Raw genomic sequence first — 27,287 nt, 5'->3', positions numbered from 1 at the left:
TCACAAATTTATTAAGAGCTACTTGTAATACTGGGAAATGAAGCAAAGTGCTGTAAAGATAATTTTCATAATTTCACAACATCTCGGCAAAAGTAATGCTGGAAACCAGGTCAGCTTCCAGTGTGCTTCTTACTTCCAAGTAATACTCATTAATGCTGTGATTATCACTGCTGTATACAAGAACTGTGAACTTGGATTTAAGTATATTCAATGCACAGGGCCTTGAAAGTCACCCCCCCCCCCCCGGGAATGCTGGTAAATAACACAGTGGAGTTAAAAGGGAAGTTTACCATGAATAACTGTGATCTGAGATATGGCCTCTGGATCCACTACCCGGAATAAACCATCACAGGGATTACATTTGAAAAAATGACTGAGGAATCCATCTTCTGTTATACATTTATATTTTATTGAAGAAAGAACAAAGCAAGTCGTGGATCTCAGAAGCAACTTAATTCCAGACACAGGGAGTAAGGAGAGAAAATGCCTGAAAACAAGCAGGCCCAGAGCTACCAGGTTTGCAAACCATGCAATTGCATGGGGCAGCACACCTGGGAGACAGAGGAGCAAATGACTGCGGCAGCAGGAAAGGCCTGGCGAAGGTATTGGCAGAGTACATACTGCCGAAGGCCAAAACAAGAGAGAGGCCCGGCAGGCTGTAATGGAGCCCATCCTCTCAGTTGCCAAAAAAGAGAAGAAGCCTGGTGTAAGAAAGAGAGCGTGTGTGTGTGTGTGTGTGTGTGTGTATGTGAGGGACAGTATAAGAGATGAGCGTTTGTGTGTGTACATGATGCGCACGTGAGTGAGCGTGTGTGAAAGTGTGGGTGAGCGTGTGATAGACAACGAACATGTGTGATTTAAAGAATGAATTTTCAAAACAATACACACATAAAAATTAGCATATACATGCGCAAGTAGCCATTACTCACGCATTCTGTATTTTATAAAAGTTGAAAATACGCGTGTATTTTCACTTTTGCAGGTAACAAAAGGGGCAATCTAAGGACATTCAAGATGGAGCAAACATTTACACAAATAAGTTACTATTTTAAAAGACATGTATGTAGATTTGCCAACTTACTCATGGAATTTTACACCTGCTAATTATCTGCTGTGAATTATAATAAACGTGTTAGGTAGAAGGTCTGGGTGAACTGGGGAGGGGAGGGGGAGCTCAGGCTGGCCTCAATGAGCTGGAGAAGGACTGGGCGAACTGGTGGACTAATTGGTAAAATGTAATTTTCTTGACGTGCGTATGTTTTAAAATGCACTGATTTACACAAGTCCTACTTTATTTTCGCAAGAAAAATATAAGAACATAAGAAAAAACAAAACAAAACATAAGAACATGCCATACTGGGTCAGACAAAGGTTCCATCAAGCCCAACAGTGGCCAGTCCAGGCCATAAAAACCTGGCAAGTACCCAAACACTAAGTCTATCCCATGTTACTGTTGCTAGTAATAGCAGTGGCTATTTTCTAAGTCAACTTGATTAATAGCAGTTAATGGACTTCTCCTCCAAGAACTTATGCAAACCTTTTTTGTACCCAGCTACACTAAGTGCACTAACCGCATCCTCTGGCAACAAATTCCAGAATTTAATTGTACATTGAGTGAAAAAGAACGTTCTCCAATTAGTTTTAAATGTGCCACATGCTAACTTCATGGAGTACCCCCTAATCCAGTGATGGCTAACCTGTGACACGCAGAGACGTTTTTGCTGACACGCGCAGCGTTTCATGGACTATCGGGAATTTTTTTTTTTTTTTTTTAATCGGCTGCGCCGACCCTTTAAAGTTAGGTTTTTAGTATCCCCCCACCCTCCCTAAATAGACCCCTCCACCCCCCCTCCCCAATGCCCCCGGGAGCAGAGAGGCTCCTTCGGCGCAGCAATAGGCAGGGCTGTGGTGAGGCTCACGTCATCACGGCCCGAAGAAACAGATCGCATTTAAACGCGCTGATGCTCCTCCTCCTCCTTCCTGCCTGTGCGGCCCCGGAAGTAAACGTTGCCGGAGCCGCGTGGGCAGGAAGGAGGTGAAGCATCAGCGCGTGCAGAAGAGGAGCAACACTTGTGCTTATGGGCCGCCGCGAATTCCAAGTCGCAACGGCCCAATAAGAGGAAGAGGCCTGGTAGCAGGGCCACCGTGGCCCGAGAAGATCAGGGCCGCTGCAGGGCCCATCCTGCGGCGACCCGCGAAGAGGAGGCCCAGAGGTGAGAGAGATGCTGAGGGTCTGTAGAGTGTGTGTGTGTGCGCGCGTGTATGAGATGAGTTGAGAGATTGTGTTTGAGAGTAAGGACCTGAATGTTTGCAGAGACAGCATGTGCTTGAGCAAGACAGCATGTGGGGGAGGGAGAGAGAGAGAGAGAGAGAGAGAGAGAGAGCGAGCACCTGTGTGTGAGAGTCAGACAGCATGTGCCAGTGAGAGCCTGTGTGTATGAATGATTGTATGAGAGAGCATGTGACAGTGAGAGCCTGTGTGTGTGAGAGAGAGAAATGCATGTGAGAATAAGAACCTGACTGTGTGTTTGAGGGAAGAAGATGGAGAGAAAAGAAACAGAAAAAAAAGACAATATAAAAGGAATTGGCAAAAAAAAAATAAGAAAGGGAAGGTGGAAATAAAAAAGCCTGTGACCAACCAATTAGAAAACTAAGATCAGACAGCAAAGGCAAAAAAAAATATAGATTACTTTTTAGTGATTGGCACATGTAATCTTTGGGAATGTGCAAGAATAGCACTTTCTCTACGGATCTCACAATGTACGAGATCAGCAAGGAGAAAGTGGAAGCCCACAGGGCCTGCACAGAGGAGGCAGCAGAATGGGCTTTAGTGTCAGTAGCAGCAATCGGCACCTCCCCAATAGTCATGTGGCAGCAGTGACAGTGGCAGCAGAGGAATGAGAGGGGTTCTGGCAAAAGAGGGGGGGGGGGGGGGTCTGCCTTTAGTGTGTGCATGTGTATGAATGGGAGTCTGTCTGGGGGGTGTATGTGTGTGAATGCATGGGTGCCTGCCTGGGGGATGGGGAGGGAGTGGTGTGAAAATGAATGGGAGCCAATAAAAGAAACAGACTGACAGATGAAGTTTGTAACTCTTGCTTGGGCTTGAAGTGTACGAAATACCAACCTTCAATTGAAGATTTAGCCAATGAAATTCAGCAACAAAAAAGTCACTAAGCAGTAAGGTAAAGAATTATTTGTTTTTGCTTTATTAATAAATACAGTATATATTAAAATTATAACTTTGTTATTAATTAGAGCTACAAATATCACAAAATTATGGATTTTTCTAGAAGTGACACACCACCCGAGTTATGCTCAGGTTTTTAAAGAATTTTGACACACTGAGCTCAAAAGGTTGGCCATCACTGCCCTAGTCCTATTATCCGAAAGAGTAAATAAGATTCACATTTACCTGTTCTAGACCTCTCATGATTTTAAACACCTCTATCATATCCCCCCCCTCATCCGTCTCTTCTCCAAGCCGAACAGTCCTAACCTCTTTAGTCTTTCCTCATAGCGGAGCTGTTCCATCCCCCTTTATCATGTCGCCCTTCTCTGTACCTTCTCCATCGCAATGATATCTTTTTTGAGATGCGGCGACCAGAATTGTACACAGTATTCAAGGTGCGATCTCACCATGGAGCGTATATTTTTAAAATAGGTAGGAAAAGTACACGTTCAATGCATTCATGCATAAGCCTACATATGCGTGTATATTGCGAGATAAAGATACAAATATTTTATAAAAAGCACATATATTGTATGTGCAGGTTATAAAATACTAGCGTAGATCTGCTCGCGGCCACATACATGAGTACATGCCACCACATGAATTTGTTTCAAAATTATCCTCTGTATGTATATTCATAGAGAGGAAAAAATTTGTGCATCCTGCCTCCCACCCAGTAATCCACAACAATCTCAGAGTAATTAGAAATCTAAATGTAACGCCCCCCCCCCCCCCCCCCTTGAGAGCTTACCTTGTAGAGCATTCCTGGGTGTGGGCCTTATCTAGCAGGAGCCCCCCTTAGGTAGACTCCGTCAGACACCTGGGGAAGATGTGTTAGTGGGTGGGATTTCCCTCCCTTCACCCCAGGAAAACAAATAGGACTGTGAACAGGGCTAGAAGTATGCACAAATATATACAAGTTTATTAGACTATATGATTATATACATTTCCACATGACTATGTACTTCACTAACAGGAAATCAAACAGTACACTTTTTACTCATGGCTATTAGTCTCAGACTATGCAACTATATTTACATTTCTACAAAATAGCAAGAATATTTAATATTTAGCTATTTAGGGGTGTTCGTCCCTACAGAATACCACCATAAAGAATAGGAGGGATCTCCTGTGTTCTCACTTAATCAAGTGCCATCATCCTCCCCCTTTTCCCCAAGTTTCATCCATGTGAAAAAATGCAACTGGGCACAGCTGGTAAAAGGGAGGGGGGTAGAGAAACGTTTGGTCTAAACTTCTGCTGCCATCTCCTCTGCTCCGCTAATAGATCCATGCCTTCCTGAGGGACCAGATTTCACCTCTTGGTCTGATGCTGTGGCTGTGATCTCCTAGGGGACCAGACTCTGCCTCTGGATCTGCTGCTGGAATCCCTGTCCTCCTGGGAGACCTGCTACCTCCCAATCTGCTGCTGGGGACCGCAACCTCCTGGGGGATCCAGTTCCACTCACGGATTTGCCCTCCCGATCCACCACTAGGGTCCACACCCTCTTGGGGGACCGTAGTTCACCTCAATACAGCTGCTGCCCTCAGGCTTTTCAGTCTCAGGAGAGGTTCCCTTTGCTTGGGTTTTCAGCTCCTACAGACTCATGACTTGCTCATTGTTCAGTGAAGCTTCTAGCAATTCCAGGTCAGTTAAGCTCATGGCCAGTCATTTACCTGTTACCCAGGCTGGAGAGACCACCTCCTCTCAGACAAAAGGCCAAGACCCAGGAAGTATTATGTAAAGAGAATAGGTGCACCTCCATCCTGCCTGGTCTTTTCTTCTCTACTCTGAAAACCAGGTACTTAAGGCTTCTGACTCCCCTTGTCACTCAGAGTGTTTGATAGGACTGTTTTTCAGTAGATTTCTCTCACAAATCCCTCTTTCAGTCAGAATTCTGAAATTTAAGACTTTTTCAGTCAAAGTTCTATAAGTTAGGACTTGGCCATTATTTTTTTTTAAAGTGTTTCACTATAAGTTGCCAGCTGTAGTCAAGGAGCAACTACATGCAAATCCTCTACCTGAATATCTGACATTTACTCAGTAGTAAATTAAGCACCTTCGCAGTAAGGTCTGATAACCTTTTCAGTCCTGCTCTGGCTTCCAGGCTGGTGACTCATTTTACATAGCTATATTGCCCTTTTTTCTCTCTGAGGCAGTTCACTTAACTAGCAGCATGCTCTTTCTTCCCTTCCTGGGGGGGGGGGGGGGGGTTTCACAAATTCTCCATCTATCCTTAGCGGTAATTATTATTTCATGCATCTGCTGTTTTGAAATATTTTATTAGTGTTTGAGAAATGTAAAAAAAAAAAAAAAAAAAAAAAAATCTTATGAGCTTTTAATTATTGAATGTTGTTTATCAGCTGGTTTGAAAAATGTATTCCTTTTATTATTAGTATGGCTTTACTATTATGATTGATGTTTTGTATTTCTTGATTTTGTTTAAATGTTGATGCTTCTGGTTTTACATTACACTGCATGTTGCGGTTTCCAGTTCAGATTTTGCATAGAAAGGAAAATTAGTTCTTACCTGTTAATTTTCGTTCCTGTAGTACCACGGATCAGTCCAGACAGTGGAGTTGAGCCTCCTTTCCAGCAGGTGGAGACAGACTAAAACTTGAAGGATGCCCTATATCAGGACAGAGCCTATCCTCTACCCCTTCAGTATAATGTATGTCAAAGCATAAAACAACAAACCCAAGAATAGGATCAAGCAAGTAACTGTAAAGCTCAACGGAGCAAATATAGAATAATGTAGGAAAACATGGTATACCTATACGCTCTTGCATCAACTTGGTATAAGAAAACGACCAAGGCTTCCGGTGTAATTGCTCAGTAATCTTGCACAAAGAAATATATGAAAATCTGCAGACCTGCAAGAAAACAAGCTTCGAGAGGACAGAAGACAGACAGGGAAGAGCGTCTGGACTGATCCGTGGTACTACAGGAACGAAAATTAACAGGTAAGAACTAATTTTCCTTTCCTGTACGTACCCGGATCAGTCCAGACAGTGGGATGTACCAAAGCTTCCCTAAACTGGGTGGGACCGAGACAGTCCCGCTCGAAGCACTTGCCGCCCAAAGGAACCGAACACCGGAGCGTGTACATCCAGACGGTAGTGCCAAGCAAAAGTGTGCAGAGACGTCCAAGTGGCGGCCCTGCAAATCTCCTGCGGGGAGACAGATTGACTCTCCGCCCAAGAAGTAGCCTGAGAACGCAGAGAATGGGCCTTCAGACCCTCAGGAAGCGGGCGACCTTGACAAAGATACGCCGAGGAAATGGCTTCCTTCAACCACCACGCAATCGTGGTCTTAGAAGCCTGTTTACCGCGGTTGGGACCACTCCAAAGGACGAAGAGATCATAATCCCTTTTTATTCTAGTATTGTATATTAATCTGTGGTTTCTTGATATTGGTTTGCTTCTGTGTAGAAAACTGCTCTGTGATTTCAAATCCCTTTCTATTCCAGTACTGTATACTAATCTGTTTGGTTTCTTGATTATATTGTATACTAATCTGTTTGGTTTCTTGATATTAGATTGCTGTAAGATTCAAAAAACCCACAAAAAAAATAAATTTCCAGTATCTCTCTAATTGTATAGCTGTCATTATAATCTGTTTCATATTGGGATATAAGTGCGGTGGGATCATTTAGTAGCTAAAGGACAAGAAAACTTTCAGAAAGTGTCTTGCCCTACCCAGCTTGACCTAGGTGTAAACTGTTTAACTCCCTCCCACCCTCCCCCTCTGCCCACACACCCCTAGGTTTGTATTTCTAATGTAGTCATCCTAACTTCATAATTGGCAACAAGATAAATTAGTAAATTGATTATTCCTTAGGTGTACCAGTCAAATAACTTACCTAAATGAGTGCTATTCAATGCAACTGCTGTGGAGCCTTTATATTGAGGGTAATCATATGGAAACTTAAGGCTTGCCCCTTTTGTTCAAAACTCTCTACCTTGGAAAAGGAGCTGGATGACTTTAAAGCTGAATTAGCTTCAATAAAGAGAGTCTCAGCCACGGTACATTATTCAGGAAATAATTTCCACTTACCACTGAATAACCAAAACTCAAGAAAAAAGAGATTTACTGTGGGCTCAGGTAGGATAAGACCTGTAACCCACAGACACCCATTATTGAAAGCTGTGCAGCCCACAACTCTATCCCCCCACTCACACAGGCCATTAAGGAACTTAAAAAGTATTACAGTGGGCTCTGGTAGAATAAGATCTGTGTTCCGGAGACACACACTGTATCAAGTGCAACAAGTACAAAATACCTTCTCTGTATTAAATTCTGAAGAAGTCCTTGAGAAAAAGATTGAAGTGTTATCGGAAAGGAGAGAAAAAACCCAATGCATACAGAAATTCCAGATCAGAAACCAAAGAAAGAAGCTCACGGTGATGGATGACTGTCAGAGGCATTAATCTCTTCCCTTGCACAAATGCAAAGAGAAAAGTGGATAACAAAACTCAACTAAATAGGTCACAAAAGGAGTCCAGGAACAGCAGTAACCTGAACGAAGAAAGCTGGAAAGCTAAGAGCACAAATGCTCGTAGTTTGGGTAATAAAATCCCAGAGCTGCAAGCCCTAATGGTGGAGGCGGACTTGGACGTTGTTGCTGTCACGGAAACGTGGTTTACGGAATCTCATGACTGGGATACGGCAATACCAGGCTATAACTTGTTAAGGAAGGACAGAGAGGAGAGGAAAGGGGGAGGAGTGGCTCTTTATGTCAGAAACAATATCCATAACATCAAACGCAAAAACAATGGTAGCGTATATTGGGATCAGGAATAATAGCTTCTGCTTACAACCCGACCTCATACAGCAAACCTCTGGCGATTTTTCTTAATAAATTCCTGCAACCTCATGTACAAAAAATGCAGTCCTATGTTAAAGATACAACTCAAGTATTACAGAAGTTAACCTTGTTTCAACATCACTTTGATCAACTTTTTTTAACCTCATTAGACGTGGTTTCATTGTATACAAATGTTTCTCAGACTGTAGCATTGGAAATCATTGCTGAAACCTTGGGAGGTCATCCATTATCTAGAATACCCATTGTGTTTTTGTTACAAACAGCACAATTTGTTCTTAAATATAACTATTTTCAGTTCGAAGATAAATATTATTTGCAGACCCACGGTATTGCGATGGGGTCCTCAGCAGCCCCTTCCATCGCCAACTTGGTGATGGATCGCCTGGAACGCCACCTCATTTATGTATCTCCATATTTTCATAATATTCCATTTTGGATACGCTACATCGATGATCTTCTGTTTTTTTGGATATTGGATGAGTTATCTTTAAATCAATTTTTGGTATGGCTTAATACAATTGACCAGGATTTAAAATTTACTTCGCAATATAGTACACAACAAATTAATTTTTTGGATATCCAAATTTGTATTCAGAACAAATAATTCTATACTACAATTTATCGGAAACCATCTGAACGTAATAATCTTTTAAGGTTTAACAGTTGCCATCCCACGGCATTTAAACGAGGGCTACCGGTCAGCCAGTTTTTTCGGCTGAAACGAATATGTTCTGATTTGCAGGAATTTAAAAAACAAGCTCAAATTTTGGCATACAGATTTTTTGAACGGGGATACCCGTATGATGCAGTCCATAATGCATACAGACGTGCAAAATATTCAGACAGATCATCACTGTTAGAATATCAGATACGTAGACAAGAGATCCCAGACATGTGTGTGTTACAACATTCTGATAAATCTAGTCTGATTGTCCAAAGTATAAAACTGCATTGGCATATTCTACAGTTGCATTCCTCTGTATTTGCAGATCTCCCCCTGTTTTCATACTCTCGTGGCACGAAGAAATGGCAGAAATATTAAATGAATACTTCAGTTCTGTGTTCACTAAAGAGGACCCTGGAGAAGGACCGTCACTAGTTAACAAGAAACTGGAGGGGAATGGAGTAGATGTAACTCCATTTACAGTAGAAAATGTATGGGAAGAGCTGGTGAAACTGAAAGTGGACAAAGCCATGGGGCCTGATGAAGTTCATCCCAGAATACTGAGGGAGCTCAGAGATGTGCTGGCGGGTCCGCTGTGTGACCTGTTCAATAGATCCCTAGAAACAGGAGTGGTGCCGAGTGATTGGAGGAGAGCGGTGGTGGTCCCGCTTCACAAGAGTGGGAACAGAGAAGAGGCTGGTAACTACAGACCGGTTAGCCTCACTTCGGTGGTGGGAAAAGTAATGGAGTCACTGTTGAAAGAGAGAATAGTGAACTATCTACAGTCGGGAGAATTGCTGGACCAGAGGCAGCATGGATTCACCATTGGAAGATCCTGTCAGACAAATCTGACTGACTTTTTTGACTGGGTAACCAAGGAATTGGATCAAGGAAGAGCACTCGATGTCATCTACTTGGATTTCAGCAAAGCTTTTGACACTGTCCCGCACAGGAGACTGGTGAATAAAATGAGAAGCTTAGGAGTGAGTGCCGAGGTGGTGGCCTGGATTGCAAACTGGTTGACGGACAGAAAACAATGTGTGATGGTAAATGGAACTCTCTCTGAAGAGAGAGCGGTTTTAAGCGGTGTACCGCAGGGATCAGTGTTGGGACCGGTCCTTTTCAATATCTTTGTGAGCGACATTGCGGAAGGGATAGAAGGTAAGGTATGTCTTTTTGCGGATGACACTAAGATCTGCAACAGAGTGGACCCGCCGGAAGGAGTGGAGAGAATGAGACGGGATTTAAGGAAGATGGAAGAGTGGTCGAAGATATGGCAGCTGAGATTCAATGCCAAGAAGTGCAGAGTCATGCATATGGGGAGTGGAAATCCGAATGAACTGTATTCAATGGGGGGAGAAAGGCTGATGTGCACAGAGCAGGAGAGAGACCTTGGGGTGATGGTGTCTAATGATCTGAAGTCGGCGAAACAATGTGACAAGGCGATAGCTAAAGCCAGAAGAATGCTGGGCTGCATAGAGAGAGGAATATCGAGTAAGAAAAGGGAAGTGATTATCCCCTTGTACAGGTTCTTGGTGAGACCTCACCTGGAGTATTGTGTTCAGTTCTGGAGACCGTATCTCCGAAGAGACAGAGACAAGATGGAGGCGGTCCAGAGAAGGGCGACCAAAAAGGTGGAAGGTCTTCATCAAATGACTTATGAGGAGAGACTGAAGAATCTAAATATGTACACCCTGGAGGAAAGGAGGAGGAGAGGTGATATGATACAGACTTTCAGATACTTGAAAGGTTTTAATGATCTAAAGATAACGACAAACCTTTTCCGTAGGAAAAAAAAATCAGCAGAACCAGGGGTCACGATTTGAAGCTCCAGGGAGGAAGATTCAGAACCAATGTCAGGAAGTATTTCTTCACGGAGAGGGTGGTGGATGCCTGGAATGCCCTTCCGGAGGAAGTGGTGAAGACCAGAACTGTGAAGGACTTCAAAGGGGCGTGGGATAAACACTGTGGATCCATAAAGTCAAGAGGCCGTCAATGAAGAGTGGGTGGCTCGCCAGAATGACGGCTACTGACTGGAGATAATACCCTTATTCAATAAACATACACATGGTTAATGGTTACTGTGACTCCAACATCGCTCTAAGCTTCAACAGCAAGAGGAAATGTGGAAAAAAGGATTTTCACTCACAAAGCGGGGAGTAGCTGGCTTGTTACGGCGGTTACTACCCCAAACCAAATAAGCCTGATACTTCACTTTCAATGCATATCCAGCATAGCTCTGTGCTTCAACGGCAGGGGAGAAGAAAAACTGATACTTCACGCATATCCAGCATAGCTCCCTGCTTCAACGGCAGGGGAGAAGAAAAACAACCAATAAGGGCTGAATAACATAGTCTTGGTAAAACAAATAAGCATGGGTGTAGCTTGCTTATTGCGGCGGTTACTACCCCTACTACCCCTAACTAATGAAGCTTGATATTTCACTTGGATGCAGCTCCATCACTGCTCTCTACATTAATGGTGGGGGTGGAAAGGAAATAGAACCAAAGAGCTAAGAGAAACAGATAAGTATGAGAAAAAAATGTGTGAAGCTTGCTGGGCAGACTGGATGGACTGTTTGGTCTTCTTCTGCCGTCATTTCTATGTTTCTATGATACTCAGAAGTCATTGGTGACCTGGAGATAGCGAAGCAAGACTCGTTTTACATCTAGCCGACGAAGGTCGCCACCCGCTGTACCCGCAACCTCCTCCGGAGAAAACGCTGGGAGTTCAACCGACTGGTTGACATGAAAAGTGGAGACAACCTTAGGCAAGAAGGAAGGAACCGTCCTGAGAGAAACCCCGGAATCCGAGAAACGCAAGAAGGGCTCCCGACAGGACAGCGCCTGAAGCTAGGAAATATGGTGAGCAGAGGAAATAGAGACCAGAAAGACAGTCATTAAAGTAAGATCCTTGAGCGTAGCGTGGCGAAGAGGCTCGAAGGGAGCCGCACAGAGAGCACGAAGGACTAGGTTGAGACGCCACGACGGACACGTGGCCCGAGAAGGGGGGCAGAGGTGTCTAACACCCCTCAGGAAACGAATCACGTCAGGGTGAGCTGCTAAGGCATGACCGTCCACCCGACCCAGGAGAGAGCCGAGCGCAGAGACTTGAACGCGTAGAGAACTGAAGGAGAGGCCCTTAGAGAGACCCTTCTGAAGAAAAGAAAGAATCAAAGGAATCGAGGCGGAGCGCGCAGGGACACCCGCCTCCGTACACGCGGACTCAAAAACTTTCCAGATGCACACATAGGCCAGAGAAGTCGACTGCTTCCGGGCTCCCAGCAGGGTGGAGATGACCTCCTCCCTATAACCTTTGCATCTCAGGCGACGCCATTCAAAAGCCAGGCCGCAAGACAGAAGCGATCGGCCTGGTCGAAATATACAGGCCCCTGCTGGAGGAGACGAGGAAGATGACCGAGGCGCAGGGGCCCATCCACCACTAGATTGATGAGATCCGCGAACCACGGCCTTCGCGGCCACTTGGGAGCGACGAGAATCACCAGTCCCCGGTGGGGCTCGATTCTCCTGAGAACTTTCCCCACCAGTGGCCACGGGGGAAACACGTACAGAAGGACGTCCGCTGGCCAAGGTAGAGCCAGAGCATCCACGCCCTCTGCGCCGTGCTCCCTCAAGCGGCTGAAGAACCGATTGGCCTTGGCATTGCGCAGAGTCGCCATGAGGTCGAGGTGAGGAGGACCCCACCTGTCCACTATCAGAGCCATGGCCGCGTCCGAGAGCTCCCACTCTCCCGGATCGAGCGACTGCCGGCTGAGGAAGTCGGCTTGAACATTGTCTTTTCCGGCGATATGAGAAGCCGCAAGGCACTGTAGGTGACGCTCCACCCAGGCGAGGAGACGGCTGGCTTCTAAGGCTACCAGGGGACTGCGAGTGCCCCCTTGGCGATTGATGTAGGCGACTGTGGTGGAGTTGTCGGACAGGACTCGTACCACCTTGCTGCGGATCAGGGGAAGGAACTCCTGAAGAGCCAGGCGGATCGCCAAAGTTTCCAGTCGATTGATGTGCCAGCACGACTGAGTCTGCGACCATGTTCCCTGGGTGGACTGAGAAAGGCAGACCACACCCCAGCCCAACAGGCTGGCGTCCGTGGTCACTATCGTCCACTGTGGAGCTTGAAGAGGCATCCCTTGCAGAAGATGAGGAAGAGACAGCCACCACTGTAATTCGTCAGCAGTAGAATCCAAGAACGGAAGGACTACGTGGAACTGCTCCGACACTGGCTGCCAACGGGACAGCAAAGCTTTCTGTAATGGACGCATTTGAGCAAAAGCCCAGGGGACAAGGTCGATGGTAGAAGCCAAGGATCCCAGGACTTGGAGATAATCCCAGGCTGTCGGGGAAGGTAGGGCAATCAAAGTCTGGACTTGATCGATCAGCTTGAGGGCTCGCGCCAGAGGTAAGAAAAACATGCCTACTCGGGTGTCGACGTGGGCTCCCAGAAATTCCAACTCCTGGGAGGGCTGAAGCTTGCTCTTGGAAAAGTTCACTATCCACCCGAGAGAGGCAAGGAGCTCCAAGACTCGATCCACCGCCCGCCGGCAAGAGGTCTCCAACTTGGCCCTGATGAGCCAATCGTCCAGATAGGAATGGACGAGAATCCCCTCCCGGCGCAAGGCCGCCGCTACTACTACCATGACCTTCGTGAAGGTGCAAGGAGCGGTCGCGAGGCCGAAGGGGAGAGCTTGAAACTGGAAGTCCTGGTTGAGAATTTGGAATCGGAGATACTTCTGATAGTCATGGTGAATGGGAATATGAAAATAAGCTTCTGCGAGATCGAGGGAAGCAAGGAACTCTCCGGGGCGGACCGCCGCAATGACTGCCCGCAGGGTTTCCATGAGGAAGTGGGGGATCTTGAGAGCCCGATTGACCCTCTTGAGATCCAATATTGGGCGGAAGGACCCGTCCTTTTTGGGCACGTGAAGTAAATAGAATACTGGCCGGTGCCAATTTCCTTTTCCGGGACTGGGACCACTGCTCCCAGATCCAGAAGCTTGGAGAGAGTCTGGACCACCGCGTCCCTCTTGGCCCGGCCGCAAGGCAAGAAAAGAAAGATCTGGAAGTTCCCGGACGAGGTCGAAAGCGTACCGTCTCTGATAATGTCGAGGACCCACTGATCCGACGTGATCTTGACCCATTCCTCGAAGAACAAGGAGAGGCGTCCGCCGAGGTAAGGAACCGAGGAATGGGTCGGCTGAACTTCATTGTGTGGCAGGTTTAGCGGCGGCACGCACGGGCTGGCCCTCGCGAAAGGGCCATCTGCCACGAAAGGACTGCGACCAGGACTGCGCACGAGAAGACCCCCTCGCAGAACTGCCCCGCCCCCGAGAAGCGAAGCGACGCTGGCCCCTGAAGCGAGAGGCCGCGAAGGATCGGGAAGACTTAGGGCAGTCCTCTGGGAGCTTATGGACCTTGTTGTCAGCCAAGGAGTCCATAAGCTTCTCAAGATCCTCGCCAAAGAGCATCTTACCTTTGAAGGGCAGTGTGCCCAGCCGGGTCTTTGAGGACTGATCAGCCGACCAGTGGCGTAGCCAAAGGAGCCTCCGGGCCGCCACTGCCGAAACCATCGCCTTCTCCTGGACACAGACCAGATCGTAGAGGGCATCCGATACGTAACCGGTGACTGCCTCCAGACGTTCAGCTTGTTCTGCCTCACCTGGCGGAAGCTCCTGGGCGCAGAGTAACTGTTGGACCCACTGGAGGCCCATTCACATCATGAGACTGCTACAGCAAGACGCCCGGACCCCAAGGGCCAGAACGTCGAAGATGCGCTTCAGGTGAGCCTCCAGCTTACGATCTTGTGAATCCTTCAAGGCCGTGGAACCTTCCACCGGAATTGTGGTGTGCTTTGACACTGCAGAAACATAAGAATCCACCGATGGATATCGCAACAGCTCTAAGCCCTCCTCCGGGAGGGGATAGAGCTTATCCATCGCATGCCCCACCCGAGGCACACCCTCAGGAGCCTCCCATTCCCGCAGGATAAGGAGCTTAAGCATGGGGTGGAAGGGAAAGGCTGAGGCCGGAGCCCGGAGCCCTCCCAGAACCGGGTTCATATCCTTAGGGAGCGAGGCCATGAGATTATCCACCAAGGGATTCTCCAGACCCAGCTCCTGCAAAACAAAAGGGAGGGTGCTAATTCCTCCTTACGAAAAAGATGGAGGGCTCTAGTGTCATCCCCCTCTGGGGGGGGAGGGGGGAAGGGGCATCCGCCAAATCCGAGGAAGCAGTGGGGTCCGAGGACACAGGAGACACCGGAGGTGGGAGCACCCCCGGGACTACCCGCACCGGTCCCTGGGACTCCGCGGCCAGTCCAGTGGATTTTTGGCAGGAGGGGGGGCAAGGGGGGGGCTTTCGTCCAGCTCATGCAAGCTAGCTAGATAAGATTTGTGCATGAGGACGACAAAATCTGCTGAAAAAGGGACCCTGGATTTGGCGGGGGGAGGGGGGGCGAGGGAAGGTCAGGATCCCATTTCCTGGGCACCCGCAGGGGCCAAATCGGGGGTTAAATCAAAAAAATCTGGCCCCCCAGCCCCAGGGAGCACTGAAATCGGCCCTGATGAAAAATCCAAGATGGCGGCCGTTCCCGGGCTCTGCCGACCCGGGAAAGGCCTAGCCATGCCGGGAGGAGTGGAGCCCCGGGCTAAATTTGCTTGTCCTGCCGAGGAGGGACCTTCCCCATCCGGCAGGCAAGCAGTGCAGAGACCCTGCCACGAAAAACGCGAAGAGGGCAGCCCACAAGAAAGGCAGGCTGCCAGCCGGGACATAGCTAAGCCGCGGCTGAAGAAAAAAAAGCTGGAAAAAAAAACCTTGATTGACAGCCTGCACAGCAGGAGAGCAGGCGGGAAACCTGCTGCCTTCTGCTTCTCTGGGTGCCGGTTCTAGCCTTACTCTGACCAGAAAAAAATAAAAAAGCTGGTCAACTGCTGCAAATAAGTTAGAGGTAGGTGAGTACCTGCAACTTATTGAAAGTTTGAAACTTTGAAACTTTTTTTTTTTTTTTACTGAGCGCAGCAGCGGGTTAAAAACCCTCTCGGCAGCCAGAAGGGGAACGAGGCCAGGAGAGCGTCGGTCCCCACACCTGGAAGCGTCCACGGACTCAGGACTATGCAGGGAACCCCCTCCTGCAAAAGGGGCAAAGCCCCCCTGAGCCGGGCAAGAGCTGGGAGACGGACGTCTCCCACACAAAAACAGTAAAAGCACTAAAAGAAGGCAAAATTTCATTCATAGATTTTTTTCCTTTGTTTCTAAAACAAGCGGGAATCAAAGAACTACTTGCTTGAGCCGAAAAGAAAGAAGAGGCTGACTAGCCTACAGCAGAGAACGGAAGGGGAGATGCTGCACCTGCTGGAGACAGACGAATACTGAAGGAGTAGAGGATAGGCTCTGTCCTGATATACGGCATCCTTCAAGTTTTAGTCTGTCTCCACCTGCTGGAAAGGAGGCTCAACCCCACTGTCTGGCTGATCCAGGTACGTACAGGAAAGCATTTTTTTGTGCACATAAATCATATTTTAACATGCAGAAAACTTGCTTTTTTTGTGCACAAAGTATGTTTTTTATGCATAAAATGCTGACTACAGGTCCCTGCACTGGCACCTTTACTTCTCCCCGTAGACTAACACAAGTCCTAGAAACTTTACTCCACCTCAGACCAAGAGTAAAATTTCCTTGGCACCTCTCTGCATTGTGAAATAATAGCTAATATCTTCATTTGTATAGCATTTCCAGGCAAGGGCACTAAGCAGTGTGTACAATTCTATGTATACATTTTTTGGGGGGCACAACACTCTTTACTGCATTAGCTATGAAAGGATTGAACACAAAAAAATGTGCAGACAACTGCAGGTAAAACTGTGCACTCTGCTACATCAGACCCTTAAACCGAAAGCCCTTTGGGGTTAGGGAAATACCGACTGTACCTTAATGTAATCTGTTTTGAAAAGTAGAAAGATTTAAAAAGCTTTGAGAATTGAGAAAGATTTTTAAACACTGAAAATATGACACAGGCGAAGAACACAGACAAAATGACGGTCAAAAAATCCAGATCCTGAAGCCAAGGCTGGAGTTACTAGAAACCATACTTAGAACTTGTTTTTTGTTCTGGCTTATCCTTGGGGAAGTTTTACCACAGTCACCGAGATCCAAGCGCAACTATGCTGCTTTCCGAAAATTATGTATAGCTTTATTTTCCAAGGCATTTGTGTTTTATGCTGTATATTCCCTTTTTAATTGCATTTTTGAGCTGTATACCGCCTGTGGACGAAGTGGATTATAAATCTAAATAAATAGACGTGAGCAGCACCTGTAAAATGCCCACATTCGGATGTATTCTGTGCAGTCTCTTCTCTTATGATGAGAAAACGAAAGCCCTTAACGAAAATAAAAACAAGACGCAGGTGATCAAACCTAGTATCGCTTTTCCGTTAAGAAAATCACTCCCCTCAGGGCAGCTCAGTGTGATTCAGTTTCTAAAGGAAATCATTTTCTCTACAGCCGGTGTATTGTGGTACGCGTAGTCTTGCCCCTATCATTTGAATTCGCCTCTAAGAGACTACTAACATGTACACAAGGAGTGGAGGAAAGGGGCGGTGAGAAGAGAACGGACCGCGTTGTAAAACATTGGCAACCCGACCCAGCACTGACCAAGGGTGTAGGCACCTTTTCCCCCCTCGCAAATCTGATTTTACTCACTCCTTCCCGCCTCCAGCAGCAGCAGCAGAGCCGCCCAACAGAACTTGCTGGAAAATGCCCAGGTCGTGCCTGAGCGGCGCGCATGTGCGTTGCGGGCCCGCCGGCGGCAGCGCGAAGGCTCTAGCAGGGCTCGCCGCCACTCTATGGTTAATCCTTCCCCCCCTCCCCTCCCCTCTTCTTCCTTACACTTCGCTGGCGCTCTAGCCGCCCTCCCCTCGGTTGTCGGTGGTTGTTTTGGTGACGTCACGAGGAGCAGGGTTGCAGAGTCACTGTGTGTGTTCAAGCACAAACAAGAAAAGCCCGGGAGGGACGAGAGCGAGGGTCGGGCTGCTGCTCTGCCGCGGCGGCGGTACCATCATCATTTCCTACCCTCGGCGCACCTTGACGGCTGCCAGCATTGTCTTCTCCCGGCCGAAGGCTCCAAGGTAAGAAAAAAATGACTTCGGGCCTGGGCCCTCCTCTCTCTGTATAAACACGGGCCGGGGGCGGAGGGGCAGTGTTTGAGGCTTGGGCGGCCAGAGTTGTGCTCCGTGCCCCTTGCCCCTGCTCTGGGCCTGTGTCGGCGGTGGCGAGGAACACGAGCCCAATCTGGGACCGTCATGGGTTTTGCGCGGGGTCCTTGTAGGCATATTCAAAGAGCGCCAAACTGGAGCCAAGTGTTTTGATGGGTCATAGCCACTTTGGTTTAAAATAACTCGACTGACGTAAAAAATAAAGGTCTTAAATTGGGCTAGCCGACCTCTGGTTTACTTTGTAGTTCAATTAGTTGTTAGTCGTCTTCTGGCTTATGATGGCAGAATTGAAAACAGAAAAAAAAAGGCTACTGTGATGGTATTAGTTGTATGATGAGATACTTTAATAAGCTTATAGTGTCTTTCATAATACAGGCCTATCTAATGGTTGGTGCTGTCTGGGGGCGTGTTTCATATTATTAGTCAAACATTTAAATTCCAGATGTAGTACAACTTTTTTTTTTATTGTAAAGGTTCTAACAATAACCATGTAACAGCAAGTGGTGCTATATTCTTGAGGCTGCTTCAGAGAATCTTGAAATCTTCGTCAGGACTGGACTCAGCATGGGGGGTTGCCATGATGCAGAATCTCATTGACAAGCAGGGCTAAATTGGCCATGACATGAGTGACATCATCCTGTAATGTCAAGAGGATGAACCCATACTGGTCTCACAAGAAGATGTCTTTTTCCCCAGCTCTTGGACAGAGGATACAGTAGCCCATAGACCAGGTAAAGGAATTGGTGAAGTATTTTTTTTGTCTCATTGGCAGCAAGTGACATAGAGGGCACCTTTCAACTTCTCCTGTCCAGATTGATGGATTTATTCTCTCAAGGGAGAGTCCCTCCTGCTTCCATGCCTTAGAAGCTCCAATCGGACATCCTAATGGTAGGATCTAGCGCCCCCCCCTCCGGTCTGTGAAGGAATCAAGCCAGTCTGAGGAGGGAGCATAGGATATCAGTGTCTGGGGCATGCCCTGGGAATATTCCACTCCAAGAACGCCAAGGACCTTGCCCCGATCGCTTTCATCATCATTAGGGTCATGGATTAGTGTTTACATGGTGCATTACTTAGACACTTGTTATCAATAAACTGAACCCCTTAATAGTATGCCTGTTCTCCATTTAGCAACTTGATTAGCATTCTCTTTGTACACAGAGGAGTGTGAACATTCTGAGAACCAGCATCTTGTGTGAGCTATGTTTTGAAGACTTGGCTATTCTGCCAATAGCCCAACAGTCTGATTTTGAATTATCATGCCTGCCTCCCATTCTCTATTGTAAATAGTAATTTATTTATTGTATATAGTAATCTATCTTCGTTCTCCCCCTCTTTTTTTCCTTCTCCCAGTTAAGGCAACCTTGTTAGAATGTAACTTTTATGCTCCTTCAAATTGTCTCTTGTTATATGGTTGGTTATAGTTCTGTTTCGTTTGATGTAAACCGAGTTGATTTGATCTGTATCAAGAAAGTCGGTATATAAAAGCCTTAAATAAAATAAATAAAGTTGGCTGATGTGCCCTCTTTTGAGGGACATCCTCTAAAAATACAAGATCAGGGAAACAGTTGCCCAAATTAAGGAGCAGCATGCTGTTCATCTCAATGGAAATTGAACAACTGCCTTCTAGTCATCTTTACTTTGTTTTTAAATGCTCCTTCTTCCAGAGACACCAATTTCAATGATATTGTGCACCACCTGTACTTCCTTAACAGCAAATTCTGGCTTGTGGATGTTAGCACAAGAGGATGTCGTAACATGTCCAGCCTAAGCCTGGGCCTAGTTTTTGACTGGACTTGACCTTCTGGCCTTAACCCCTCTAGCAGGGGGAAGAATTCACTTTTTTCCTGGTAGAGTGGCAGAAGATCACCAAGGATAGTTGGGACCTCTAAATCGCAGAGTCTGGCTGACGATTGCACTTCTCCTGTTGTCCAGTGCTGCACCATTTTTCAGCCTTCAATCTGGATCCGTCTCACATCACCCAGTTTAGTCTTGAGTTGAGGTGGAGTTGATTCTCAGCCAGCAGGTACCCTCTGAATGGAAGTTGATTCTCAGCCAGCAGGTACCCTCTGAATGGAAGTAGCAGGGGATTTAACTCCTGCAATTTTTAAGAAGTCAGGGGGATTGAGACCCATCCTGGATTTATGAAGCCTGAACAAGAGTCTCATACAGGAGAAGTTAAAAATGAGCTCCATACCATCCTACTCGTCATTCAAACGGAAGACTGATGTGTGTCCTAGATCTGAAAGGTGGTTATTCTCATATACCGATATATTCCTCTATTACATAGTGGATCCCTTTCACTATACAAGATTCTCTCGGGCTCTCGCCAGCCCCTTTCTTTATCTGGATGGCTGGTTAGTGACTGGGCCTTCCCATGCAGGGGTGCTGGACTCCCCGCAAAAGATGATCCAGCTTCTTTAGTTGTTAGGGTTCATGATTAATTTTGTCAAATCAAAACTTATCCCCAAAGACTCAAGTTAAACAGGGCTTGGATAGGCTCCCTGGAGGAGAGTGTTTTTTTTTCATTGGAGCCTTCAAGACATGATTCAGACCCTTCTATAACAAGATCAAGTCCTGGCTCGTGAAGTTCTGATTATCCTGGAATACATGTTGGTATTGGTGCATGTAGTTCCCATGACCCGCCTCAACATGTGGATTCTTCAGTGGAGCCTCTGTGCATCATGGGATCAGTTATTTCGGCCATTGTTTTTCTGGTGAGGTTCACTGTGGATATGAAGGGGTCTCTCTAGTGGTGGCTAGGCCCAAATGTTGTTAAGATAGCTCTGTCTTGCCTTCTACTCCATCAAAAAACACTGGCAATGAATACATCCACCAGGAGATGAGTGCACACGAGCTCCTTCTGAACCGAAAGTGTTTGGTCATCGGCAGAATATCTGTTCCAGGACAATCTACTGGAGCTAAGAGTAATCAGACACACTAAGAGCCTTTTCACAACTCCTTTGGAGAAAGAGAATTCCAGTAAGTGATCCACTGCGACCCTTAGCTTGGGGCTACCTCATGTGTCATGGCTAATCCAGCCCTGCTTGTCAATGGAGAAAGCTTACCAAAAACAGGGTTGTCCATAGACAGCAGGATGAGTTAGCTATGCTTCGTACCCTTCCGTCTCCCTGGACAGTCAACTACTTAGCTAAAGTTGAACTCTACAGTCAACTGAGGAGCTCACGAGGTAGTGTGCGTGTGGAAACACCCGCACATGCTCAGTAGAGCAAAAACTCTGTTAGGTAGAGGATCTGTTCAGTGCCGTCAGATGATGTCACCAACATGTTATGGCTAATTCTTGCTGCTGTCTATGGAGAACCTCATTTATGGTAAGCAAACTTGCTAAATAAGCCTGTTTATGGATCCATTGCAGCAGGAAATTGCAGTAGCTGCTGAAAGAACTAAGTTGATTGAATACAATCGTGGATTTCTAAAAATATAAAAGAAATAAGCATTGCTCCCTAGTTGAAGAGCAAGGTTCATTCCTGTCGTGGCATGCACAAAATAAATAAAGCAACATACCCTTGAAGTCAAAATGCACAATTTTATTTTTGAGCCTCCAACATAGCTGTATTGCAGGAGTTACCTCGTATCTTCAAAAAGGTCAGGGCACTGATTTTCTGACTTAATATATCGGGCCCCACAAAGCCACTTATATAGTATTTTTATGATTTTTGCTTGTATATAGAATTCCCAGAAGGTACTGCAAACACTTGCCTGCTGTGATCACCAGCACATCTGTTTGTTTTATGCAAAGTGCTATTCCAGGGATCAATTGCCTTATTCAAGACACGTCAGTTAATTTGTGGAAAAATGTTCTTTTTTCTATTTCTGTTCAGAAACACCATCCCTGGTATACTGTACTATGCAGAGGAGCACTACATATGAATTGGTGTATATACTGACAGTGCATATGATTTTTCTGCTGCAGGTTAGGTTATTTCAACAGTCTGCGTTCATTGCAATGTGGTTATTTCTTAGACATATGCTCCTATCTTTAGCTGATGATAACCCAACATTGTTTCTGTCTGGTTTCAACTGTTATTGTTCACAAAGGAACCTGGACCCCAGAGTAACCTGACTGTGCCCAGTATTACTGTTTGTCAGTTTTGACTTCGAAGATGACAGTTCATAATTGCACTGATTTTTAAAAATCATTTCAATTCTCAGAGAAAAGTTCATAGTGAGTAATCATCACTGTAAAAACATAGTAACAATCATTTAAGGTAAGGGCACAAAAATCAGGAAGTTTTGAGTTATGGACATCAAGCAATCATAATCTGCTGCCCTTTTACTCTGTCATTATATTACAGATGTTTTTCTATGATCTCGTCCCACAAGTATGTGAAATCAGAACGTCAGCATTTTTCCACATGTAGAAAGGCAGTGCGGAAGATTCCAGACCCCTGCCTTACTCTGACTCTCACTGGGATACTGTACAGCTGTGAATGCATCTCAAAACCCACATTTCTCAAAAAGCCCAAAACACAGTGCTTCAGAAAAACATCAAGGAGGTTGGACTGTCTTCTAATATTGTATAAAATGTGGGGTAAACGTTTTAAAGGGTTTGATTTTTTTTTTTTTTTTTTTATATATATGTAGAGAGAGAGACACAAACACTGGTATCTGAATATGGCAAAAAGTCACCAAATTCCATACATTTGTTCTCGGAAACCACCAAACTAAGCTTTGATTTCACAGTTTGGCAGAGATTGGGGAAACCAATGCATGTGCCGATTTTCAGGGGAAAAATTGCTTCAACAAAGCTGTCAGTGATGGAAGCGTTCATATTTTTAAAAACAAAACACAAAAGCATGTGTACCTATATCTACCACTTTCTGTTTATTATCCATCATTGTACTTATATTGGAGGGTCAGGAATAGCAGCATTGAGGAAAAGTGGAGATTGCAAAGGCTCCTTTAGAGCTAGCGGTACTCAGTGGATATCCTGTTGCCTCTGAAATTTCACTTTGTATATTCAGGTTGAAATCTGCTTGTATTTATACATGGACTTCAGCCCTAAGCACACAATTATAAAATTGATCTCCCTAATTTTGCTACTTGTATAACTTCAACTGATTAGAATAAGTTTCAGATTCCCATGTTCAGTTGACATACAATTTTGGAAATCCTATCTGCTCTGCTTGCTGGTTAAAAGCCTTTATTTTCTTATAATACAGTATTGATTGTTTGTAAACATAAAGGTTACAAACCTCATAGAAATTTGATAAACTGATATCACAAGGCAGTACCAATTTCATTGTACTTCACTGTCAGCATTGGAAAATGTAATTACCTTTGCATTCCAGTGAACTGATTTTACTGCCACAAGACAATGAGACTGCATGTGACTTGTGTCCTCAATAACCCCTAGTTCAAAACTTACTACTTAAGTGTAGTCCTAATTTTCAGAGCAGACTTGATGTATCTTTTTCATTTGCTAGGGAGGAGGAGTGAATGTTTTATTCATGTACTTTTGAAAAGCAAAAGTATGCATGCAAATGATTTTCCCATCTCCACAGTCAGGAACACCTCTTTGCAGTACACATTAAAGTGCAAAACCCTTCTGCATGTATTTTTAGGCATAGAACTCGGGGTAATTTTTCCAATCGTCCATTTACTCACACGCTTGTGAAAATTATTTCCTCAGATGGTAACTTTTAAACAGGCGTGCGAGCACACATGCGTGCATTTTGACCTGTGCCCAGGGACGTGGCCATTTTATAACATACGTGCGTATATGTGAATGTTATTGCCTGAATCATGCGTGCGCAATTTTAAGTGGATATACGCCTATGTGCGTAAATGCAGCTTCTGTCGCATAAGTCGGGGATTATAATAGATATGCATGCCGACGCCATTACCAGTTTGCCCAGGTAAGGAATATGACTTCCAAACCCTCCCCTAGTTTACTAGCCTCCCTTCTCCCCGTAAGTCCCGACCCTTAAAACCCTGCCTATTTATTTATCTTTATTTTAATACTTTCACATCCTACATGGCAGGGGGATCCCAGTGTGCACCTAGGCGCGCGAGTATTTACACGCTAATTTGAAGTGGAAATCCAGGAATGCCCAGACCAGGCCCCGCCCCCCTGTTTGTTTTTTTGTAAACTTTTCATTTGTGTGTGCAGCGGGAGATGCGCACATTCTTGAACAGCTTTTAAAATCTGTTCGACGTGCACCAGCCTAACATATTCATATATCTCCTGATTTTTTTTTTTTGGCACGTTGGCTTTTAAAATTCACCTTCATATTCGGTTTTTATTTTATCTTGCCTGGGAATTTCAGTGTTAGAATGAAGAAAAAAAAATCGGTGCGCGTTTGTCAATTTTCAACAGACTTTATTTTATTTTAAAATTGAAATTATCGGGCAAAGTAAAAACTGAAACCAAAGTTTTCTATGTATATTCACTAGCCCTGTTGTAGTTCCATATACAAATAAATGCAGGCAGGGAAGATAATGCGCCTGTGACAAGATTATTTTGTCTCAATGTGAAAACTATGAAGCTGAAACTGGGTATACATAGCCAACTACTGTGTCAGTTTTTTCACACTTGCTAATTTAAACCTCAACTGTTAGGGATTTAAAAAAAAAAATAGGGTTTTCCATGTTTTCTGCTTTGGAATACCAAGACATTGTGACACAACTACTCAGGAAAACTTTTGTGTTTGTTAATGTTTCTAGTTGCCTACATTTAAAATGATTTGAAATCACACTTTTCATTTTTCCAGTAATAAAATTACATCACCATGTCACTCTGCTTCTCTCCAGAAGCTGTTGAATGTGTGAATAGCCGTGCAGGAAAGCAAACTGTGATGTCATCAGCTATGTGACAGTGTGTCCTATTATGATAGCATGAGGAGTCAACTTTTAAAAATTGTTGCTAGCTCACATTTTGTACAGGAAATTATATGGTTGTTACTTAATTGACATTCCCAATAACAATGAACAATTAATGAATAATGCAACACATCCTGTTTTAATATAGAGCTTATGTTTGTCTTTTTAAATTTAATTTAATATTGGTTCAGGCATTTGTGCATTGACTTGGAAACTTTGACTTCTCCAGTTTTCGCTCTATACTGCTGCCCCAGCACAAAAGTAACAGTCTTTAGATTATAAAGTAAGCTGTTTTTAAACATAGAGTCTTTGATTACCACAAGTGAAGATAAAGGTAACTCAGGTACCTTCATTTTCAGTTTTTATCTTTACTGGGAATTTATCAGTGTTTATTTCAACAAAAACGGGAGACATTGGTGGAAAAAATGATTATTCATTTTTCCAGGTAAATATGTTTTTTTTGTTGTAATAAACACTGCTAAATTCTCAGGAAAAATAAAATAAAAACTGAAAATGAAGGTCCCTAAAGTAAGTTTTATATTATTAAATGAGCGTTTATGTATTAAGCCATTGCATCAGCAGGGATTATTTCCATGAGTGTATGCGATTGGATTGGATTACGTTGTGCTCATCCCACTCCATATCACTTTTGTACACCATCAGAAAGATTAGAAATACTATCTAAATATAAATATATTATACAATGTATATGGCATGACTGTAGTAAAGACAAATTAGACTTTTGTATCTTGACTCCCAAGACTCATGAGGCTTCTGTGTCTTGAGGGAATTGTACTGATCTGTTCCAGCATTACTGTTAGCATATACAGATATGTTTTGTGTATTTTCTTTTCCTTTTTTTCAGGTTCAAGAATTGTACAAATAGAGCTTTAATAACCCAATGATGGAATCAGAAACTAAAGACACAGAAGATGACCATCTCCAAACAGCTTTCAAAAAGTTACGAGTAGATGCAGAAGGGTAAGTGAACTGATGGCTTATAGCAGGGACACTCATGGTCAGCTTTTCAGGAAATCCAACATAAATGCTGAGTGTGGGGGGGGAAAAATGTGCATATAAAATTGGGTCAAAAACCATACTAACTTACATAATTTTTGTTTACCCTGCAACCCAGACCTGGCTATTGCCCTTGAGGACTAGAATTGTGCATCCCTGATGTAGAGCATGAGTAACTGGATTGTACAAAATGGATCAACCCCCAAGGTCCAGTCATTTTGCAGAAATGAGACTATTGACCTATATGACTTCAGCTTGTGTTCGCTTTGCCTTGTGTTATGATTAAAAATTTCCTGTATATATGTTAATCTTATTTCTTGTTGTATGAAAGTGCTGTCTTCTGTATCATATAATTCAAATTAATTTTATTTTGTAATTTTAGTTTTGTAGTACAGCATTTTAATATTTTAAAGAAACCAGTGTCATGCACTGCTTTAGCGTGCTAGAGTAACTGATGAAATGCAGTAACTTAGAGCAGGGGTGAGCAAACTGGGGGAGGGGGGGTTCCACTGGATGCACAATTGAGGAAGAAAACCAGGCTATGTTGTTGAATCTTGGTGATGTGGAGGCACTGCGAGCTCAGGAGAGAGGGAGGTGCTAAATGTTGAGATGTCATTTGTAAGCTTGCCGTGGCAGAGCCATGCATCTCTTTCAGTGGGCCAGAGAGAGGAGCTGCTTCTGCCATGGTGGGCTCCGGCAAAGAGTCGCTTACTTTGTGGCAGAACTGGAGAGATGCAAGCAGCCACTGCAGTGTTCCTCAGCCCAGGAAGACTTGCCACTCTCAGACGTCAGCCCGGGAAGAGTGCCTGCTGCTTAACCAGGGAGAGAGATCACAGCTGTCTTGCTTGCCAGGGGAAAAGACACACGGCTCGATACAGTAAGGCCGCGGTAAAAACAGTGCGGCAGTGTCAGGCACACCCTTCCTCCCCGCACGCACTGTTCTCCTGACCTAACGCCTGATTCTCTCTTCTAATCGCATGCAAATGCATGCCGCGGCTGTGAAGCGTTAGGGAAGGGTTATGCCCGCGCAACCCATTTTACTGTATAGGCGCTGTAACAGCGCCTATACAGTAACCTGGGTGCGCTGGTACCTGTCATTTCAAATGACATTTGAAATGACAGGCACCAGGAAGTGTAAAAAAGTGTAAAAAGTGTAAAAAACAAAAAACCTGTGTGTTATATAAAAAAATAAAAAAATTTTAAATACCTGTCGGAGGGCCGTGGGTCCAGGCGGCCGGTGGGCGGCGGGCAGCCATCAGCGGCATCGGGTAGTCCCTTCTCCCAAAATCGTACGGGCGGGTCGGCAGCGGGGGGGGGGGGGGGCGGCAGCAGGATCCGGGAGCGGCGGGTAGGCAGCAGCGGGGTCCGGGGGGGCAGCGGCAGCAGGATCCAGGGGCGGCAGCGAGATCCGGGGAGCGAGTAGCGGCAGCGTGTTCGATCGGGCAGGCAGGTAGGTGGCAAAAAAAAGATGGCCGCCTGCACGGGAAA

General features: G+C 45.2%; 2 protein-coding genes across 4 annotated transcripts in view; one reads left to right on the top strand and one right to left on the bottom strand.

Annotated features, from left to right (window-relative positions):
• Positions 1–17,592, bottom strand: part of GDAP1L1 (ganglioside induced differentiation associated protein 1 like 1) — a 175,534-nt gene extending 157,942 nt beyond the window's left edge. The window contains exon 1 of the mRNA XM_029611674.1: positions 17,431–17,592. Within this exon, the coding sequence (XP_029467534.1) occupies positions 17,431–17,514 (84 nt within the window). The 5' untranslated portion in view covers positions 17,515–17,592. The remainder of the gene's footprint in view (positions 1–17,430) is intronic.
• OSER1 (oxidative stress responsive serine rich 1) overlaps positions 17,580–27,287 on the top strand; it is a 50,236-nt gene continuing 40,528 nt past the window's right edge. Inside the window, exons 1-4 of one of the 3 annotated variants that reach the window (XM_029611676.1) lie at positions 17,583–17,855; positions 18,416–18,673; positions 22,256–22,456; positions 25,648–25,763. In XM_029611676.1, coding sequence (XP_029467536.1) covers positions 25,684–25,763 — 80 coding nt within the window. In that variant the 5' untranslated portion in view covers positions 17,583–17,855; positions 18,416–18,673; positions 22,256–22,456; positions 25,648–25,683. Of the gene's footprint in view, positions 17,856–18,415; positions 18,674–22,255; positions 22,457–25,647; positions 25,764–27,287 lie in introns of all 3 variants that reach the window. The other 2 variants (XM_029611675.1, XM_029611677.1) reach the window with 2 other exon arrangements.

Source organism: Rhinatrema bivittatum, chromosome 8 (assembly GCF_901001135.1).
Source record: "Rhinatrema bivittatum chromosome 8, aRhiBiv1.1, whole genome shotgun sequence".
In the NCBI taxonomy this organism is placed as follows: domain Eukaryota; kingdom Metazoa; phylum Chordata; class Amphibia; order Gymnophiona; family Rhinatrematidae; genus Rhinatrema; species Rhinatrema bivittatum.
This window is presented reverse-complemented; position numbering and strand designations above follow the sequence as displayed.